Consider the following 21,995-nt stretch of genomic DNA (forward strand, 5'->3'; position numbering starts at 1 on the left):
CAACATGGATAAGGAGATGTTAGATGTCCAGGCTAGCTATAGAAAAGATTGTGGAATTACTATTCTCAAGGGCATAACTGTTGCAGACGTTTAGAACAGAGATTTGAAGCAGGCACATTCCTTTCAAAATGACAGCCTTTTACATAATGCCATAAGATAAATAGTGGGTTTTCTAGAACTTTCTCCTCTTATTTTTAAATTAATAATTTTAACGGCATACTTTTTTTCTTAGAAACAAAAACAACTGATGCCAGCTAAGACCTCTGAAGAAGCTAGAAGACTCTATGCCCTTTCTATTCAAGATTTAAAGAAGACAGGTTTTGAATTAAGAAAAGACTTTCCATATCAAGCAGAATATTTGGTATCAGAAAAATTACAAGAGGTTAGTATGTTTTTTAAAACTCTCTTATTTAATGATTTAATTGAATCAAGAAGACTTTAAAGATTTCCAAGGCTCAGATCTCTATTGTGCTGTTTTTTTATGTAAAGCAAAATGCAAATGCTAGTTTTTCTCATAGCAATTGTTTCTTTTTAGTTGCCAGAATTAGCTTAGGTCATCCTAACTCAGTGTCTTCCTGGTCATATACAGAAAGAAAAAAAAACACATCAAGAAGACACTACTGTTTATCAGAGGTGACATCCAACAGGGTTGTTGTTTGACATCAGATCCAGAGTATTTCACATCCCTCTTATATGTAGTGGTTTCTGTCATAGCACAAGCAGTTCCTCAGCCATAAGCATATCTAACTGGCACGATTATGCTTGTGGATTGTACCTTACTAATACTGCAAATAAAAATAGATATTTAAAAAAATTGATAACCCATGTTTAGCTTTGTGTCAGGAATTTTAAACATATTTTAAAAGTGCATTTGAAGTTAAAAGTGGAAATAAATGGATTTTGTTCATAATTTTTTAATATTTTAAATATATTGTCTACTTTATCCTGAATGCAGCCAAAACGTGCAGTTAATTAGTGAACTAGCTTTATTTTCAACTTTTTTTTGTTGCTGATTGTCTTTTAGCATCTTAGTTCTAATTCTTTATTTACAGATGCTTATAGCAGATGCAGTCAGTTCCAGTGTTTTGTCTGAAGAAGTTGGTAGGTTTGTGGAACTTATCTGGACCGAAGCAGTTGGACACCTGAATGGTCTGCTAGATAAACCCATAACAAGAATCAGCCTCAATGATGTATGTAACTTTGCTTGAAAATATTAGTCCTTCTAGAGCATGTGAACAGAAATGAAATGTTAGGCAAACATATTTTTTATCTCTTAAATTGTGACAAGGTTCTCCACAGTTGGGATTAGTATATCATGAAACATGCATATCATCTAATTGCATAAATAATTATCTGTCTGTTCCTTATTGAAGTACACATACTATTGTATGGAAAATTACTAAATTATGTGGCTGTGGAATGTGTGCAGATGCTGCACTCAATTGATGTTTTGTTTTATTTTAACCTACTTTGTGGCACTTAACAATCACAGTTCATTGGGAACTCAAGGCAAGGTACTTGGGGAGTCATTCTCCATTTTTTTACTCCCATAGTTCAATGAGAGTGACTGAAAATTATCCAGTGGGTTTTGTGGTCAAATGGGGATTTGATCCCAGGTCTTTCCAGTCCAGTAACCTCTCCAATCTTCTTGGTAGATATTGGTCATTATAGGTTCTATTAGCTTTTCCCATCCTCTCTGCTCTCAGCTTCTAGAATCCCAAGCAATGATTGTGCTGTTACTGAATTTTAGAGGCTGAAATCCATAGATCTAGCTAGTGCCGCAACACAACTTACATATCTAATAAAGCTACATGGACTTAGTTCACCTGCGACATTGCACCCGATATATTAGGAGTCTGGACTATATTCTGTTGGCTAATGATAGAATTATGTTTTACTATTCTAAAAGATCCAGTTAGGATGTGACTATCCATTAGTAGTAACAAAAAATATTTTCCCCTCACAATATATGGTTAGGTGCATAGAAGTTCACATATCTGTGAAAAGCTTTGTGAAGGGAAGTTCAGAAGATGGCAGGAGATTTTCCCAGTTTGTTCTTCCTATATCTTATGTTTCTTTTTCTTTAAAGAAAGCTTTTAATACAAAGTATTTCCTTAAAAGGTGAGCAGAGCTGAAGGCATTCTTCTTCAGGGAAAGAAGTCTTGGGAAGAAACAGGATCTCTAACAGAGCTGTCTGCAATCATGTCAGAATTCTATAAAATCATACCCCACAAAAACGTTTTGGATGATAATGTTAGCAAAAAATTGATATATACTAAACGGGATCTCTGTCAGGTAACAGTATCAGACTTTATTCAACTTTTCAATGCCTCCTATATATGAGAACAATTGTTAATATAATAGATTCCACAGCAGTTAAATTGTAAATATGACCTTATGCTTGAAGGATACTCCAAAATTGCTATCTCTTAGTCAAAATCATAAAAAGAAATTAAAAAAAAAACACTTGAGGTATTGAGGTCATGATTGAATTATAACTCTCAAAAATATTTATTGGTTGATTTTTATATTGGTCCCTCTGAGGAATGGCCAATGGCTAGGAATTGAACAAGTTGCAGGTAAATTTATCTGGAATATATATCAGGATGGGGAAGTTTGGTTCTTAAGGAGATATTCCTTTGTGCCTTATGTTGTTGAAATTGCAGCTGGTGAGTATCAGCTTTCAAGTTAGGATACTTGATTAAACATTAGCCAGTCCCAGTATTTGCTGATTGGTTTGTAAAGTTGATTTTGATTGTAATTGAACAGTTTAGAAATAAACACCCAAACCAAATTATATAAAAATAAAAATAAAAAAGAATTACAAACAGCAGGATACAAAAACAGTACTAAATCAAGAAGCAAACAAAAAAAATCTATGTTCAGTAGAATGAGTTAAAATTTGACTGTATGGAATCATATTACTCAGATTTGTCAAGACATTGATTTAAAAAAAAATTAATATGTAACAAATACAAACATGTCTGCAATTCAGGGTTTTCAATCAAGTACCATAGAACTTTTTCAGTTGGAATGAGATAATCAAAGTTGCTGTACACATCAGCGATGTCCTAGGACAGTGCTGTCAAACTTGCAGCCCGTGGGCCAGATGCCTCACGTGCTGGCCACGCCCACACCCGGTTTAGTGAAGGGGGGAAAAGTCTGATAAGTCATGTGATGCTGCCCTGACAATGCAAATTTGACACCCCTATCCTAGGAGGTTAAAAAAATCTCAGGACGGTGGCTTGCAACAATGTGATTGAAGCCCAGTCCTTTATATTTAACACTCAAAAAGCTTTTATTCCCTATTGGTTCAAGTTTATATTTTGATTGATTCCAAATTTTGCAGATATAATTTAACATTACAGTCACATTGCTAATCCTTATTGTTCCAATACCTGAATTTAAAAAAAAATATTTATAAGACTGTCCATCATAAGCAATTTTCGGTGCTTTACATTCTTACTAACATTAACCTAAAATGATGTCTTTGCAGGAATATACCCAAAACATAAGTCATATATTCCCATATATTACACTGCAACATACACAAGTTGAAACCCAGATCTTATTATACATTTTATGGGGCATCAGGACATTCCCTTAATTTTTAGGTGAATTACTCATCGCTTTAAAAAGTGGGCCATTAATTTAGCATTCTGTAAGATTCTGGTCCATTAACTTGTTAAAATGAAGCTACTTTATTACTTCCGCCTATATCACGGAGACCTATAAAATCATAATTTAAGGGTCCTTTATTGATACTGTTCTGAAGACTCCAAGCAGCTACGCTGCCTTACTTCATACTTTTTGGTTTTCTATGGGCAAAGAGTAGAATAAATATTTTAATTACTTGATAAGTAGGCTTTTCTTTGTCAAAGAAATGTAATAACTCTGGATTCCATCTTGCTTTTATAGCTGATTAGAGATATGCTGAATATTAGTGAAATAAATATGTCAGTTCTTAACCCGTCATCCCTTTCTAAGTATCGGGCTTTGAGATGCAGGATTGATGCTCTAGATGTGGAAGGTGAAGAGTTTAACAATGTTAAACACTTGCTGGAACAAAACACCAGGTAACTTTTCATTTTGGTATGAGATTTCAGGATTTGTATTGTGCAAGTTCCATTTTTTCTTTATGATATTCTAATACTATTAAGTAATATCTGAAATATCTTTGAGCATATAGATAAAATTAGAAATCTTCCAAATACTTAATAGATATTGTCTTGGTTCAGGCTTCAGTTATACACTTGAACACAGTTGCTTTGGATATTAGCAATTTATTTCAAAGTTAAACAGGTAATAGCAGACAAGGAAGATCATAAATCAACACAAAAGTCTATGTGAAAGAAAACTTGCCCGAGTGGTTTTTCTTTCAGTGGAAGTGGAGTCCAAAATCCAGTCTGAATTCAGAAAGCCAGGGGTCAGAATTACATAAGCAGATGTCAAACTTGATTTCATTGAGGGCCGCATCAAAATTGTGTTTGACCTTGGGGGGCTGGGGTGGGCATGACCAGAGGGCATGACCAGCATGATGTCACTTGTATCAGGGATGCTTCTGGGGGCCTGAGCGCTCTGCCAGCAAAAACGGGCTCCTGGCCCCTGTTTTTGGCCACGACAGCCTCCTGTAGCCCCCCCCCCCCCCAGGTTCCATTTTCACTGGCAGAGGGCTGCAGGAGGCTGTCGTGGCTGAAAACAAAGCCTGGAACGGCTTCACATGCCCCCCCCAAGCTCCATTTTTGCTGTTAGAGGCACCACGGGCCAGTCCTTTTGCTGTTTCCAGGACGGCCCTGCAGGCCAGATCCAAGCACCCCAGGGGCCAGGTTTGGCCCACAGGCCTTGAGTTTGACACCCCTGCACAAGAACATCATGCAAGAGCCAGAGATCAGACAGTTGTTTCCAACTAAGAATCATGGATCAGGGCTGCTTCTTAAATTAGGCTGCAGCCAGCTGCCTTCAGGTACAAAGACTTTTCCCTCCATTTGGCAAGAAGCCTCATTGAGCATTGTTGTTCTGCTCTGTGCCTCATGTGTTAGGTCCAAGGCCTTAAGAGTCATACCTCATCATCTGACTATTCCAGCTGTTCAGATAGTGCCTATGTTCGATCAGCCTCAGGTGATTCTTGGCTTGGTGTCTCCTGATGCTAATATTCCATAGGTTCAATTGAAGTAGTGTCAGACTGAATCCTCAGCCATAACAGGTATTCTCAAAACATAGCTGCCATAGAGGACATGGTCATTCACACGTTCTATTGTTCTATTGCTAGTGCTGCAGGATGACCTTGCTTTCTCCAGAGGCCGCATTTTTAACGTTTTTAATTGTTTTTATGGTTGGTTATGCCAAGTGATTATGAGAAGCCCTTAAAGTCCTTTTTAGTCTGAAAATATGTTAAGTCAAAAGATAAGTAAGGTGGAACCTCAAGCCTTGTGTTTAACAAGTAATGTGTCAATTGCCTAGAAAGTTCTTATTGTAGAGTAATTGTTCCTGCTCAGCAAAGTCTCATATTGAATTATCATGTTCTGTTAGTCTTTATTCAGCCCTTGTTAATAATTCTGTTCCTTTGACTCTTTTAATAACTCTGACCCAGGTAAATACACTGTCTTACTCACTTATGCACGTACTAAATTTTATGACTGAGAAGCCATGAAGCAGATTTCTTTTATTTGGACCCTGCTTCTACTATTATTTACATGTTCTTCCTTATGCCAGAATTTGATGATAATCACAGCAACAAAGCCTGAATCATAAATAAATACAAACTAGCAAAAAAAAAAATGCAATAGTTGGAGTGTGAAATGGGGAAAGTAGTTAAACTAACATATTTTCAGATTAGAAAGGCACTCTAAGGGCTGCTCATAATCACTTGGCATAAGTGGTGGAATGAAAACAGATTTTCTGCCACCTGGGTCCAAAACTGAATTATGTCAGGAACCTGTAGGTAGCTTAAAGCTTTTGGGTTTTGGAAGTGTCCAAAAGCTTTTACTAAATAGAAATTGTTATTGGGCGAGAAGAAAGAAAATGACAATCCAATGAAATGAAATTTACTGTTTATTCTGGCCTCAGCACTGTATTTTAGAATGTGGCCCTTAACCAGGCACTCAAAAGCCACGTGTACCCCCTTGCTGTTGAAAAGATTATGCCCCTGTCATGGCTATTTACTTCTGGAAATCTCTTTTATCTTTATGTTCTACAAGAGATGGATCCTCAATGGCATTAGGGATTTTGAAATTGGAATTACTGTGGCCTGGCTATACATTTTTTAAATATGAAAATGTATTGAATATTTATTTTATTTTTTATTTTTCTTGCAGTGAAAATCTAATACAGATTTTGAATATATATAAAGTCAGCAGAGTAACTGAAAGTATGGTATTTGAGGGAAAACTTGGCAATGTTCAATCTTTATTCCATGGATCGTCTGTTTGCAACTTTGTGGGAATCCTCTCAAGGTATCAGCTTGAATTATATTCTATCCCTTGAAACTTTGTAGGTTTGCTTTGCTTTGCTTTACTTTAAATGGGACATAGCTATAAGGTAACTGGCCAAAATAACAGTGTTATGAAAAAACAACCTTCAGTCTTATATGTTAGGCCAGCTCAGAGATACCTAGTGCACATCTTCTGCGAAGCTTGGGATAAGGTGGAAAGGATGAGAACATCACCAAACAGCTTCTAAATTGAATTATGATTTCCTGGAAAAAAACGAATGTCTAAATAACAATTGAAACAGAGGAAACGTTTCTTTCCAGGGGTGTCTATTGGAATGGGAACTGACGCTTTAGCTGAAAATCTCATTTAAATTCCTTTTATTTTGGTGACAGTTATCTCTAATTTCCCTGTATGATTAAAGGAAACACTTTATTTATTGAGAACCTTCAGGGAATTTATACTAGCCCTTTGTGGTATTTTTACAATTTTGTTAAATAATTTGGAACAGTTGGAATATTTGGGATATTTGTATAAGTTTTATTGGATTCTTTTCTTGTTTCATTCGTTTGCAGTTTCTCAACCCCCAAAGGACATTGTAATTTATATATTTAAAATATTGACATTCAAATTCTATATTTAAGGTCAGAAGAAGCTTTAAAATTGTATTGTCGTTGTTAACACAGTTTAACTGTCTATAAAAGTCTATAGTTTGCCAGATTGGGTTATCTCCCATGGATGGAATAGTCAATAGCTCCAATCCCATACCTTGACTGCATACAGGTAAGAGGTAGCTATAGATTTTTTGTTTTGACTTTTACCTGTTTGCCAGAAATGTAACAGGATGGCGGAGTCCTATCTCTCTGGAATTAGAAGAGTTGATGCCAGGTGAGGCACTCCCTAGAACAGGGGTCTCCAGCCTTGGCAACTTAAGACTTGTGGACTTCAACTCCCAGAATTCTCTGGGAATTGAAATCCACAAGTCTTAAAGTTGCCAAGGTTGGAGACCCCTGCCCTAGAATGAGAATTACAAAGCTCTTTTCCCAAGGGTCGGAAATGATCAGAGTGTGTAGACTCAGAGTACATCTAGGAGAGGAGGCTTTAGACTCCATCTTACCACTATTATTTAAAATAACAATGGATTTCCTATAATCCTCCCATTCTGAACCAAGCTTTATTCCTTTATAAAATTTAATTAAACATGTGATGACTCAATCCATTGACTCCAATGGATATTTTGTTTTGTTTTTTTAATCTCTCCTGAATATGTTAGTTTTAATGAATGTTTTCCTCTAAAACAAAAAAAATGGAAAGGCAGGTGTATCTTATGCATTTAGCACATGTGGTTTGAGTCTCACAGATGATGATGGTGATGATGGAAAGTGTGGAAAAGAGCATGTATGTGCTGTTAGTTCCTTTTTCCTTAGTTACCCAATTCCAAAAGAACATCTGATCAAAATTAATTTGCTAATAGAAAAACATTTGCTTCTGTATCTCAATATGTTTTACGTGATAATCTTTTATTTTTTTTAAGAGGACTACTTTTGCCAAAGGTAGCTGAAGAGTATGCCTTAGAAAGAACAGATTTTGGCTACTTGGGCAGTGGCATTTATTTCAGCAACTCTGTAAGGTAACATTTGAAGTCTTTTTTTTTTTTTTTTAGAACAGATGTGTGTATGTGTCTCTTTTTAGAATATTGTGGACTAAATGCAATGAATTTGTATATTTTCCTACATAAATACTTAGGGGAAACAGGGTGGTGTAATGAACAGAGAATTGGCATTGGACTAGAGCAGATTTTCCCAATCTGATGCCTTCAAGATGGGTTACAGCTCTTTGCATTTCAAAAAAGGCGCCAAACAAGATAAATCTAGGAGTTCTAAACCCCAATGCATTTAAAAATACAAAATTGATTCAGATAAATTTTATTTTATTTTTTTAAAATAGTATTTATTGATTTTTCCAACATTTAAAACACAAAACATATTTATACTTATAACAGCTTTTCCATATTGGTATCAATATCTTTTGTAACAATCCTATTTACAAAAATTCTATTCATATACATCACTCTCCTATGTTATATCTTTATTTAAATTATAATAATATCTACTCACAGATCGATATCGTATATTTCTTATAAATTTTACATTCTATATATTATATTTTTTACAACTTATACCTTATGTTTTACGTTTGCTCTCAAGCCAGGAATACTATCTATTCCAGATTTGATAGTATTCGGTTTCTTCCCTCTCCTTCATTTCCATAGACAGTCTATCCATTTCTGCACATTCATAGATTTTCCTTATTATCATTTGGTCTGGAGGAGGGTCTGTTTTCAATTCTGTGCTAACGCGATTCTATATCATATATTGTGATTCTATATCATATATGCGATTCTAACAGCATATATTGCTGTTAATATATGTAACATTATATATTGTAGTTTTTTCCCCATTTTCCCATCAAAGATACCCAAGAGAAACAATTCCAGCTTCAATTCTATGCTCTGTTCAATTAGATTCAGATAAATTTTAATGAACTTTGAACAGTTGCCTGTTTCAAAGCAAGTATAATTCTTGGTATAAGCCCATTTTCTCCTGCTGGAGTCACCCTGACTTTGCATCAGCTTCACATTTGACTTAAGGCCAATGGGGAATAGGTCTATTGGAGGTCCATTGTCTATTGGAGAGAATAATTAATTTTAAAGATTATTTAAGATGTGTGTGAGAGACACTAGTGTAATGCACCTAATAAATATTAACCAGATAAGCTTTTCTCTTTCTACCAGTCCCAACACATTCCTCAAACTACTTGGAATTGGTTATTAAAAAGTTGCCTATCCCTGCTTTAGAAACTGTTGTGTAAGACATGACAGTCCAAACAGAACCAGTAAAGGTTCAGTCTGATGTGGTTAAGACAGCAAGGCCAATTGGCAAGCTAATTGGCTTTTTGCTTTAACTAAAATAAAGCAATCTAAATGATGGCTATGAAAAAAAGCATTTGGAATAAGCAGACATTTCTCTCTTTTTAACAGAAGAAGCGTTAAGTATTCCAAGCCATGTGAAACAGATGGAACTCGACTGTTGCTCATTTGTGATGTAGCACTTGGAAGTTGTTGGAAAACTGAGCAATACTGGTACTGTTCAAGTGAAGGACCACCACTAGGTCATGATAGTGTGCATGGAGTCCGTAGAACAGAAAAGAACGAATCTATTTTTGAGGTATTTGATCCAGTTAGTTGTGAATAATCTAGAATAGAAGGAGGAAAAAAGGCAAGCTAATTGTAGCTAATGGTAAAAATGTTAAAAATGAGTATAGAGCCAGTCGCTAAAAGTAAAAGCTGTTACTTTAGTTTAACCATTATTAATTTTAAAATCTGATAGACTTCCAGAGAAGGTAGTCTTTTGAGCCATCAAGTTTGCCATGAATCCTCATCAAAAGTCCTCAAGTGACATCTTGTCTAGAAGCAGTTCACCAAAGTTCATAAGGATAGCAATAGTTTGCTAAATTGGTATAATGCTTCAGCATTCTGAACTTTTCTCTAGCTAACTTGGTTTTTTGCAACTGTGAGTAGGACTTCAGGATCAGCTTATGTATCTATATTTGTGCTCTGGTAAGCTTCCTAAAATATATGTTTTATTTTGTTTTCTTCACTAAGGATGATGAATTCGCAGTGTACAGAACCAGTCAGGTCAAGATCAAATATGTGGTTCAATATACATGCGATAATGACATAGTTAAAGAATTCCAGCCAATAATTCAGACTGAATTAGAAGAGCGGAGGCTTTCTTTTGAGGATCATGACCAGCCTAAGGGTGAGAAATCATTTTTCTACCACAATAACAGTCAAGTCTGTTTTCTTGGTATTTTCTGAAACTGATTTTTTAAATTTTTGAATCTTTGATCTGCACTAACTTGGCACAAATATGCAAAATATAACAATATGACAATGTGAATGATGAACATCAATTTTTAATTCTTGTCACCTCCACAGATAATGTAATAAGTATATTCTCTAAGCCCATGTCTAAAACCTCTTCTTTTCCTCTACATTTTTAAAATAGGGAAAGTAGTTATGTGAAACTAAATGGTATGTAGGTATTCTCTAAACTGCTTTTCTCTGAATATGATTTTTTCCTATCGTGTTTCCCCAAAAATAAGACATCCCCTGATAATAAGCCCTTTCCCCTAAAATAAGCCCTCCCCCAAAAATAAGCCCTCCCCGAGCTCTCTGGTCTCTCCCCTCCCCTCCCCCCCCCCAATTTCATCTTGTTAGGGTTAGGGAGACAGAGCTGGAAATCAGGTAAGACAGCAATAGGTGCCCTGTCTTGCTCCACGCACCCCAAAATAATAAGACCTCCCCGAAAATAAGACCAACCACTTTGGGGGTTCAAAAAAATATAAGTCAGGGTTTTATTTTGGGGAAAACATGGTATATACCATGTTTCACTAGAACAGCAGTGAGATGTCTGTAGGCTATTTGTGGCTTCCTATCTTTATGTTGCTACCTTCACAGAATACCAGGATTCATACTGAAGTTTTACCAACAGATTGCCAATCCTGAGCAATGTGACTTTTGAACTTGCATTTTGTTTTTGTTTTCAGCAGTCTCAAACTTAAAAGTATAGGTGTTATACTTCTATAAGTCTTAGTACATCTATTTTTAATTCGTCTGAACAAGGAAAAAATAGTGCTGAAAATGAAGTCCCTTTCCAGCCTGTGACCTTGCAGCCATTTGAACAATAACAAATAGAGAAAAAGAGATTTTAACTGCAAGAAGGCTGCTTTGTCCTATACCAAGAGGATTAATTGCCCCTCTACTAGGGGGTCAAGGCATTTTTCACTAATTTTTCATCTGTTTCATAGTTCTCAGCACTTATAGTTTGGTTATTTTAATTGTCTATTGTCCTTGAACAAATCCTTTGGGAGAACGAGTTAATTTATTGTTCTTATATATATATTTATAAACACTCTTCTTGCCTCTTGTGATATTGACGGATGTTTTTCTTTCTTTTTAGGGTTAAAAGTTAAAGTCCAAAGATTTGAGAGTCATCTTTATATAAATGTAATGCTGAGAACCACTTTGAACAGTAATGCTTTCAAAGCTGAGCTATTGAGAACAGGTTCAGGACCCACAATCCAGAAGACACTCACATTTCATCACACACACACACACACACACACACACACACACGCACACACATTTAAATGACAAGGTCCTTGGGAGAAAGGAAGGCAAGGAAATTGGGAGGTGAGGAACTAGGGGAGAAGTTGAAGGAGGCAATCTTTCAGGAAAAATAAAATTAAATGTCCAGGAAAAGCAGGGAGAATGTTCTCTAAAGAGCCCACTAGTTTGAGACTCTGATTACAGTATGGGTGTACTTTTGACTTGTCTCATTTAGATTATACAGTACCGAGCAGTGATCTGTTGAATGATATTTCTGCTGGCCTACTGGACAGAGCTGGAAATCCAATTCCTCTTAAAGATATTCAAATCAAAGGAAGAATAATAGACTTTGTAGCAGAGGTAAAATGCTTTTGGTTTTTCCTAGAAGTGTCTCAAAATTCTTCAAAATTGTATTTTTAGTTCTTCAAAAATTGTAATTTTAATACTTCAAAAATCTTTTACTACCATATTTTAAATTCAGTGTAAAATCAGAAAATGAGAACAGAAATCAAAATTTTTGAGCCAAGAACAGGAATGGAAAAAAAAAAATCAGGGAATTAACCTTCATATAATATCCAGCTGAAGTACAATTTTCTGCCACAACTGGTTGACTTACTGTTTTTCTGTATTCTCTTTCTTTGGGCTGTGTTCGGTTATGTTGAAAGTGTTAATCCTGGTATGGAAGCCACATCCATAAGGATCTTTTTATTAGAAACCTCTGTGTTGTCCAAACCAATGCATAACATTTATTGCATTGTATTTCAGGTTGTGGTGTTTCAGACATATGAAAATGAAACAGAGAGTCCCATTGAGGCAAAATATGTCTTCCCTTTGGATGATACAGCTGCTGTATGTGGATTTGAAGCGTTCATTAAAGGAAAGCATATAATAGGAGAGGTAAGCTGATGCTGTCGCAGAAAGGCAAATGACTTTAGTTTTTCCTGTTGCCACGGTTATGATGGATAAATCACCATACAGAGTATTGGCTTGGAGGATTCTTTGACCATCCTAATGGTCCAGGTAACTCTACCCTGGATACCCAGGGTAGAGTACCCTCTACCCAGGCCCTGATATTACTTGAAAAAGCAATGAAAGAAAAAAATTCTCTTTGGATAGATTGATTTTGCTAGCTTGAACTGCATCCTGCAAAGAACAGTCCAGTATTTTAAGAGGAAATGTAGGAGTGGTAGAGCATGATAATTTTGGATCCTAGATACAGTAATGGTAAACTTTGTAGTAAGCTACATTTTTATATGAGAATAAGTACTGTTTTGTTCTAGAAAAGCTTAGTAAATGTTTTAAACTAAGAAATAATTAAGTGGGTATCTGTAACAAAGTATATGCACAGCTAGTTCCCTCTTGAGTATAAAATATTTAAAAGAATAAGAAAGAAAGATACTACATTGAACATCATCTGCTACATGTTGGACTTGACTTTATATTGAGTTGTGGGGCTCTATTTTATTCTGAGGTTGTCTCCTTCTACTTAGGATTTGAGTAGGACATCATTTCTGATAGAATCATCTAAATTAGATTGAAAAGAGTTTACTATATCTTTGTTCCCAATAGATTAAAATGAAATCATTCTCTAAATAGCAACTTATTTTGAGATGCAAATAACCACTTAATACATTAGCCCACCAACTTCCCATATCTTGCTTCCCGAGGTTTATTACAGAGTGTGACATAGTGATGTGTGTTCCTTTATTTTTATTTTCTTTCAAACCAAGATAAGTATTGTATATTGTTCAATGTTAATAGGTTAAAGAAAAGGAAAAAGCACATCAGGAATACAGAGAAGCCATCAGTCGAGGCGATGGAGCTTATATGATGGATCAGGATGCACCGGTAGGTGATATATAGATTTATTGTACAATTTATGACAATACATGTTGGACTCCATTTTCTGAAGTTACACTAGTCTCATGCAAACTCAATCCGGCCCACGGGGTGCTTAGATCTGGCCCGCGTGGTGACCCTGGAAACAGCAAAGGATTAGCCCACGATGCCTCTGCCATCAAAAATGGAGTTTTCGCTGGCAGAGCTCCCAAGCTCTGTTTTTCCTGGCAGAGCCTCCCGAGCTCCGTTTTTGCTGGCAGAGGGTTGCAGGAGGCAGTCACAGCCGAAAACGGAGCTCAGGAGCTCGTTTTCGCTGGTAGAGCGCTTGGGCCACCACAGGCGCCACCAACACGAGTGATGTCAAGTTGGCCAGGCCCACCCTGGCCAGGCCCACCTCCGCCTCCCAAGATCAAACACAACCCTGATGCAGTCCTCAGTGAAATCGAGTTTGACACCCCTGATCTAGATGTAGAGGTCAGGAGAAGAGGCATCATGGGATAGCTGTATAAATTTAGCTCCACTCAATAGAGTGTTATTAACTGTCCACTCAGTAGACAGTTATTAAGATAGAAGAGTATCCAAGTTGAGTAAGATAAACTGTTTTTTTGCTTATGGCAAAGAATCAGCAGAAAGCAACACTGGCTTTCTTAGAATGGACAGAAATTTTGTTTATCATAATATCATGGAACCTTCCTCAGGTTCTGTACATTTTCCTTAAATAAGTAACTGTATATTATTGGGAAATCTACTTGCTCAATATGTCTTCCTAGAAGAATATGCCTACACATTCAGAAAAGCTCTGGGACATCCAAATTTATGAAGAAGTATTTGGCATTATCAAAGGCACTTTATTTTGAAATACAGTTTTCACAAAGCCCACAGGAAAAAGTCTTTATAGAAGTCTTTCCCTTTGTGCTTTGTTCTCTATGGTTCTTAAGTAGCTCACAAGGCACTACAATGTATCTGGTCACTGTCTGTTCTGCAGTTAATGTGCCTTTGTCATATGCTGATTATCTGTTTTCTGAGAATGTTCTGATGATGCAAACATTGAGTAAGTATTGTTCTCTGTTTAAGACAACTGTTCAATGACACTGGATATATTGGAAACAAATGTGGATTGCCATCAGATTTATAGTATAAATGCTTATAGTATATAAGTCCATATATTTATAGTATATATGGACATTTTCATATATTTCATTTTTTATAGCACTAGATCCAACATTATGTAAATGTAGACTCAATCATCCAGACCAAAAGCATATAAAAGGTTAAAACATGGCAACTGGACCAAAGTTTATTAGCCTGAGTTGTTTCGTTACTCATCCAAGCAACTTCTTCAGTCAAAATGCAAGAGTTAGTTCATTCCAACGACTCTCTATGCCTAATGAAAAATTGTCATTTTGACTGAAGAACTTCCTTGGATGAGTAATGAAACATCTCAGTTTAATAAACTTTGCTTGAGTTACCATTATTTAGCCTTTTAAATGCATAGATCTAACATTCAAATAATAGAGCAGATTCCTCAGAAAAGGCTGGAAGTCACAGCTCTGATTCTCTACATGAGCTTGAACTTCTGCGTAGATCTAAAATAAGGCATAAGTCATTCCTGGTAATCTTTTTCTTCACCATTAAATAGATTTCAGGGTTAAAACTAAGGAAGCTGCCTTATATCAAATCAAAAGTTTTATTGTTTGATCCTTTGGGTTTGTAAACAATAGTTTATGGCCTGTACACTATGTAAACCCATCCATAAATGTTTATTGTAAGGCACAATTAAGCAACATGGGATTTCAGGTAGAATGTTGGTTGTTCTAGGTCAGGTCAGGGGTGTCAAACTGGTGGCCTGCGGGCCGGATGCGACACGCACAGGCCACTCCCAGCCGAGCTCTGCAAATGGGGAAAATGTTACAAAACGTCACGTGACATGGCAAGTTTGACACCATGTTCTAGGTTATCAGTGGCCAATCAATAGCAATAGCACTCCAGATTTTCAGAAAGAGATTTTCCTCTGCCCTACTTTAAGATAGCAGGGATTAAACCTAAGGCCTTTTGCTTGCAAACTACATTTCATTCATAACATTTACTGTCCAGTACTATTCCCTGTACTATTATTTCTAAGATCATATTTTTGTAAGCAACTGAAACATTATTTCACAGGACATTTTTACTGTTTCTGTTGGAAACTTGCCGCCTTCAACAAAAGTGCTCATCAAGATCACCTATATCACGGAGCTCAGTTACGAAAATGGGAATCTTTGCTTTCACTTGCCAGCGGCTGTAGCTCCTTGGCAACAAGACAAAGCATTACATGAAAACACGCAGGTCGGTATGCTTTTACTAAGACATTGCTAATTAATGTTGCTAATGAGCTTCTGGTTTAATGGAATGCCATTCAAACTCATTTATTCTGAAGGAGAATAAGGAAACTTATTGAAGGAGACATGGTTGACTGCTATAAAGTGTCAAAATTATATGGCCAGAGCCCTATTGTGCTTAATGAAATGCTTTGCATTTATAACCAGAAGCAAATTATCTTTATAATAGTTCACTTTGTTATGGATTTAATATGCTTAACAGGAGGAATGTGACTTTGAAGAGGCCCTAAATTAATGTAATTTATTGATTTATTTAATGTAATCTTTGAGGCTTCAGGGTTGCCACATTTATTGAATATCACCTTTTCTGGTAACACTCTCTTGTTTTGGAAAATCCAAAGTAATCAATTAAAGAAGGAAAATGTTTTACTAATATACCCTTGCCAAGATAAATGTTATCTTCCAGAGCATGATGTTTCATATCTTTATCTTTTGACCAGGACTCAGTAAGGAAAGTTTGCATTAGACAAACAGAAGCAAAAAGGTGAGTTGGTGAACTGCCACAGTTTTCTTATTTGCAGGTTAAAACTTAGGTAGAGGTAGTCCTCAAGGTTACTAGGGACTCGGGAAAAATTACTTATGACCCAGCCTTAAAGTTATCATTGTCGCACCACCCCTGCAATCAGTGATCACATTTCAGGTGCTTGGAACCTCTTCACACCTATGACCGGTTGCCAAGCATCCTACGATCATGTGATTTCCATTTGTAATCTTCTCTGCTGGCTTCTCCAAAAAGTCAGTGGGGAAGCCAGCAGGAAAAGTTGCAAGCTGCTGCCTCCTGCAAAATGATTTCCCATCGCCTCCATGTACTTGGGGGAGAGAGCTGGACAAAGGAAGATCTTTAAGATGCAAACTTTTCTCCAGCCCAATATTGGAGTTTCCCACCACCCCCTGCGCAGAAGAGAACTCCGGCAGTGAGCTGGGGGAAAGAAGCTCACATCCTGAAGATTCGAGCTGCTTTCCAGTCTTTCTACCATTCAGAAACATGAGACGTGGCACTCATCTTACGATTGTTCTGAAGCAGGGGTGTCAAACTCAAGGCCTGCGGGCTAGATCCGGCCTGCAGAGTGCTTAGATCTGGCCTGCAGGGCCACCCTGGAAACAGTGAAGGACCAACCTGCAGTGCCTCTGCCAGCAAAAATGGGAGAGTTGCAGGCGGCCGTCAAAGCCGAAAACGGAGCTTGGGAGTCCGCTTTCACTGGCAGAGCACTCGGGTCACCACAGGTGCCCCCAACACAAGTGACGTCGAGCTGACCACCCCCACCCTGGCCATGCCCATCCCAGCTCCCCGAGGTCAAACACAACCCTGATGCAGTCCTCAATGAAATCGAGTTTGATACCCCTGTTCTGAAGGCTAGGTGAATGGGTAACTAGATGGGTAGACAGACTGACTGAATGATTGAATAATGCTTTTTTCCTAAAAGGAAAAAAAAAAATCCAAATGACACCCTGCTATTGAAAATATAATAATGAATATAAAAAACCTGCCTTTCATTGCGACCCAAAATCTGTTTCTTTGAATGGGGATATCTGCTTAATTAATCTGCTTAATTATTTACCTGAGCATCTCAGCTTTTATTAACATTTTGTATCTTCCCTAAAATCCCTTAACATCCCTTAACTTTCCTTGGTATATTATAGAAGTGGTTTACCATTGTCAACTTTCATCTTTCTAGTCTAGCCGACAGCCCATAATTTCTCTCCAAAACATAAACAGTTACATGATGTGGCTGCTCACTTTTCATATCAGGGTCATTTAATTGAGGGTACCTGAGGGTAGAACAAGAAGCAAAGGGTGGAAACTAATCAAGGAAAGAAGCAACTTAGAACTAAGGAGAAATTTCCTGACAGTTAGAACAATTAATCAGTGGAACAACTTGCCTCCAGAAGTTGTGAATGCTCCAACACTGGAAGTTTTTAAGATGTTGGATAACCATTTGTTTGAACTGGTGTAGGGTTTCCTGCCTAAGCAGGGGGTTGGACTAGAAGTCCTCCAAGGTCCCTTCCAACTCTGTTATTCTAGTCTATTCTAATTGATTATTTTTTAAAAAAAAATCTGCCTACTTATCTAAGTTTGTGTTATGTCTTAGCTGCATCCTAAACTGTATGTGGATTCTCTTTATCTTATGACAGAGTGTTCAGCTTAGAAATGTCTATTGAAATGCCCTTCAAAATCAATAACATTAGTAGTTGGACACATCAGCTTAAAATAAAGGTAAGTGCATTGCTTAATGCAACATTAACATATAAATAGCTTGAAAAACTATGAAGGTTTCTAAACCAGGCTGTGCACAATTTCATCAAAATAAATCCTTGTCTGGCACTACTGCACAGTGTTTTGTATTAGGCAGCCTTGCCAGAATAATTCCTTTTGCTTCCAAGGTTAGACTTTGAAAGTTGTTGCTAAATTATTGTCACCTTTTCACAAGAGAAAGATATCAACAAGCTTGCGGGGCACTCTAGAGCAGAAGCTTTCAAACTTTCTCAGGCTGCAGAACCCATTATTAAATTTCCTAGAATTAATAATCAAAAGGGTAGTTACTGAAAGTGCTGCAGTGATAGAAAATTGGCTGTGTTCAAGCAAATATTTTTCTTTTTTGCTCTTACTTTCTCATGGAACCCCATCAAATTAATCAACTAGACCAGTGATGGTGAACCTTTTCGGCACTGAGTGCCAAAAAGGGAGCACTTCAGAAGTCAGAATTCCCATTGGTCCTCCTTCTTTCTGGACACTCCCAATTCCAAAGTTCGAAGAAGCCCCATTCCCGGCTCACAGACCAGTTCTTCCGGTTTCCGGAACTGCCGCATGCACAAAGGCCAGCTGATCATCGCATGCGCATCACACCAGAAACCTGGAAGAGGAACGGGCAACTCCACACATGCCAGGCGACATGGCTTGGTGTGCCACTTTGGGCACACGTGACATAGGTTCACCATCACAGAACTAGAACTGTTCGAAAAACATTGCTCTAGTGTTTGTAGAATTTTTAAAAAATGAAGTGAAAATCTAAAGGGAGATAATCCGTACTACGTCAAGTATGTGGGTGGAGAAGTATAAAGTGAGAATAGAGAACAAGATTTCAGGATTGTAAAATCTTATTTTGCAAGATTTTGTGCTCACGCACTTTTATCAGTGCCCGTAGGTAGACAAGATATGTCTGAAAAGATCAGGTTGCAATAATTCAGATTATTTTATAGCGTTTTTTCCTTTTCTTTCTTGCATATTCTCTTAATTTAGAAAACAGACTGCAAAGCAGTGGTTTCTACAACGGAAGGCAGTTTCTTGGACGCCGGTGGCTTTTCAATGGAAATCCTGATTGGTGATGTATATTTGCCCAGAATGTGGGTAGAAAAACATCCAGATGAAAATAGCGAGGTGATTTTTTTTAAAATTATTTTAAAATATATTATGATATATAATTGTGTCTGCTTTGAGGACCAAATTAGACATTTTATTAAGTATGTATTTGCATTTAAAAGTTTGTATGTATTTGAAGGGTGTGTGTGTGACAGGATGATAATTAGTAAAGTCAGAGGAACAATCCCTTTCTTTGCTGGTAGTCTCCCTGATGAAAATCTGATATGTCTTCAATACAGGTAGTCCTCGGCTTACTAGAGTTCATTTAGTGACAGTGTGAAGTTACAGCAGCACTGAAAAAAAAATGACTTGCAACCATTTTTCACACTTATGACCGTTGCAGCATCCCGACTGTCACGTGATTTATGTTTGGATGCTTAACAATTGGTTCATATTTGTTATGGTTGCAATGTCCCGGGGTCATGCGAGCATCTTTTGCGATCTTCTGACAAAGGAAGTCAGTGGGGAAGCCAGATTCACTTAACAACCAGTAACAACAACAAGTGTTACTAATTTAATGACGGCAGTGATTCATTTAAGAAAGGTGGCAAGAAAAGTCATGAAATGGGACAAAACTCTCTTAACAAATTTCTCACTCAGCAACATAAATTCTGGGCCCCATTGCGGTCGTAAGTCGAGGACTGTCTATATGGCTTGCTTTTTACTGATTAGAAAAATCTGTAAGCCCAGCTTGGATACAGTGCCATCTGCAAGAAACTCTTAATTCCCTCCAAGAATTCCTAGGCAACTGGTATACTGTACAACAATAAGCGAGGCAGTATTAGTTAGGTCACCAGCTCTCCATGTATTGCCTATTTCAATTGCATAAAAATAGTCCTTGATTTATGACTGTTCATTAAATGACTATTTGGACTTACAATGGCTTCAGAAAGGATCTTTATGGCTTGCAAAAGCATTTCCAGCTATCAAAAAATGTGTCATTTTATATGTGTTCGTGTGAATGCATTTCAGGCACTTGGCAACAGGCTCACATTTACGACCAGTTGCAGCAACCCATGGTTAAACTATTGTGATTTGCAATGCTTTTTGCTGGTTTCCAGCATTTTTTTTGCTGGCAAAAAAACCCACTCATTTGGGAGAGTGGATTCAGATTTACCACCATATGATTCATTTAACAACCATGGTAAAAGCGGTCGAAAAGCGGTCTAGTCACCTGGTGCCCCAATTTACAACCACAATGAGTTACAACCGGTCCTAATTGTGGTTGTAAATTGAGGACTTCCTGAATTCAGATAAATTTTCAGGATGCTGAATTTGTGACAGTCCAAGGCAGAGTTTTGACAAATCTTGACTATCTCTGAACCACAACAAATGCCAGATTTTGTGACCTGTGATGAGTCTTCTGCCTTGGCTGACATCTCCCTGTCATATTTTGGTTGATATCTCTCCCCTACCCACCCCCATTTCCTTCCTTTTAGGCCTGTATGCTTGTATTTCAACCAGAGTTTGAAGTTCCATTTGATCGTTTAAGCCTCCAAGGTGAAGCTGTCATTTGCCTAGATTGCTCCAATTCCATGGCAGGTTCAGCAATCCAGCAAGCCAAGGAGATTGCATTACAGGCTCTAAACTCATGTCATTTGACAAGAAAAATAAGTGTACTCAAATTTGGGACAAGTAAGACTTCTTTATGGAATTATGTCAACTTTTCTATTCTTCGCTTTGGTACAGGTAGTCTTCGACTTAGTGACCGTTCACAGTTACCATAGCCTTGAGAAAAGTGACTTTTTTTTCATGCTTATGACCATTGCAGTATCCCCATGGTCACATGATCAAAACTCGGACGGTTGGCAACTGGCATGTGTTTAAAATGATTGCAGTGTACCGGGGTCAAGTGATCACTTTATGTGATCTTCTGACAAGTAAAGTCAATGGGGAAGCCAGATTCACTTAGCAACCATGTTACTAATTTAACAACTGCAGTGATTCACTTAACCATTGGGGCAAGAAGGGTCACAAAGCTCACTTAACAACTGTCTTGCTTAGCAACAGAAATTTTGGGCTCAACTGTGGTCGTAAATTGAAGACTACCATATAAGGGAGGCAGGGAATGCTGTGGGTCCCATCCCCGAGGGAGATACACCTGGTGGGACCCAGAAGAAGAGCCTTCTCCCTCATGGCTCCCACTCTCTGGAACATCATTCCCCCAGAGATTAGAATGGCCCCCACTCTAATTCTCTTCTGGAAGGCGCTAAAGACCTGGTTCTGCCAGTGGGCCTGGGGAACCCAGAGCAGGATGGAGCCCATTAAATGGCTCGTGTGATTGGCTGTTGCTGCGGTGGGAGGTGGGTGATTTTATTACATTAATTTATTTGATTTTCTATGAGTTTTATTGTTTTTTAAATGTGGTTTTTATACTCTGTAAGCCGCCTTGAGTCGCCATGGGCGAATGGGCGGAATATAAATTTAATAAATAATAAAAATAAAAAAATAAAATATTCTTTAGAGGTCTGTCCAGTTTCCATGCAGATTTTGCAGAATCCTCATTTGATCATCCTAACATTACCCAGGATTAAGCTCTGTTATCAATGAAATTTACTTCTAAATTATGGGATTATGCTCTGATTTTTGCAGCTGTAATTATTATAACATGTCTAATAAAGATATATTATTTCTATATTGATATGTGTAACACTTTTTGTCCCTCTATAGATTTTGTAGAACTTTGTTCCAATCTTGATGATTCTTCTATGGATTCCATAGCTTTGAAAGAATTTATCACAGTAAGTGTGTTATTAGAGAAGGATGCCTTTGAATACCAATTGTCTAGTATCCCAAGGCTGGGATATAGTTCCATAAAA

The 21,995-nt window shown here is 37.3% G+C and overlaps 1 protein-coding gene across 2 annotated transcripts in view; it reads left to right on the forward strand.

Annotated features, from left to right (window-relative positions):
- PARP4 (poly(ADP-ribose) polymerase family member 4) overlaps positions 1–21,995 on the forward strand; it is a 54,303-nt gene that overhangs the window by 10,050 nt on the left and 22,258 nt on the right. For both annotated transcript variants that reach the window (XM_087894664.1, XM_034409862.3), the window contains 17 exons: positions 233–382; positions 1,053–1,190; positions 2,122–2,295; positions 3,919–4,076; positions 6,315–6,452; positions 7,963–8,058; positions 9,469–9,655; positions 10,093–10,249; positions 11,837–11,961; positions 12,367–12,498; positions 13,363–13,449; positions 15,601–15,765; positions 16,259–16,302; positions 17,952–18,033; positions 19,057–19,194; positions 20,616–20,811; positions 21,847–21,917. In XM_087894664.1, the coding sequence (XP_087750790.1) occupies positions 233–382; positions 1,053–1,190; positions 2,122–2,295; positions 3,919–4,076; positions 6,315–6,452; positions 7,963–8,058; positions 9,469–9,655; positions 10,093–10,249; positions 11,837–11,961; positions 12,367–12,498; positions 13,363–13,449; positions 15,601–15,765; positions 16,259–16,302; positions 17,952–18,033; positions 19,057–19,194; positions 20,616–20,811; positions 21,847–21,917 (2,238 nt within the window). The remainder of the gene's footprint in view (positions 1–232; positions 383–1,052; positions 1,191–2,121; positions 2,296–3,918; positions 4,077–6,314; positions 6,453–7,962; positions 8,059–9,468; positions 9,656–10,092; positions 10,250–11,836; positions 11,962–12,366; positions 12,499–13,362; positions 13,450–15,600; positions 15,766–16,258; positions 16,303–17,951; positions 18,034–19,056; positions 19,195–20,615; positions 20,812–21,846; positions 21,918–21,995) is intronic.

Source organism: Pantherophis guttatus, chromosome 5 (assembly GCF_059756535.1).
Source record: "Pantherophis guttatus breed Tessera chromosome 5, ASM5975653v1, whole genome shotgun sequence".
Classification (NCBI taxonomy): Eukaryota; Metazoa; Chordata; class Lepidosauria; order Squamata; family Colubridae; genus Pantherophis; species Pantherophis guttatus.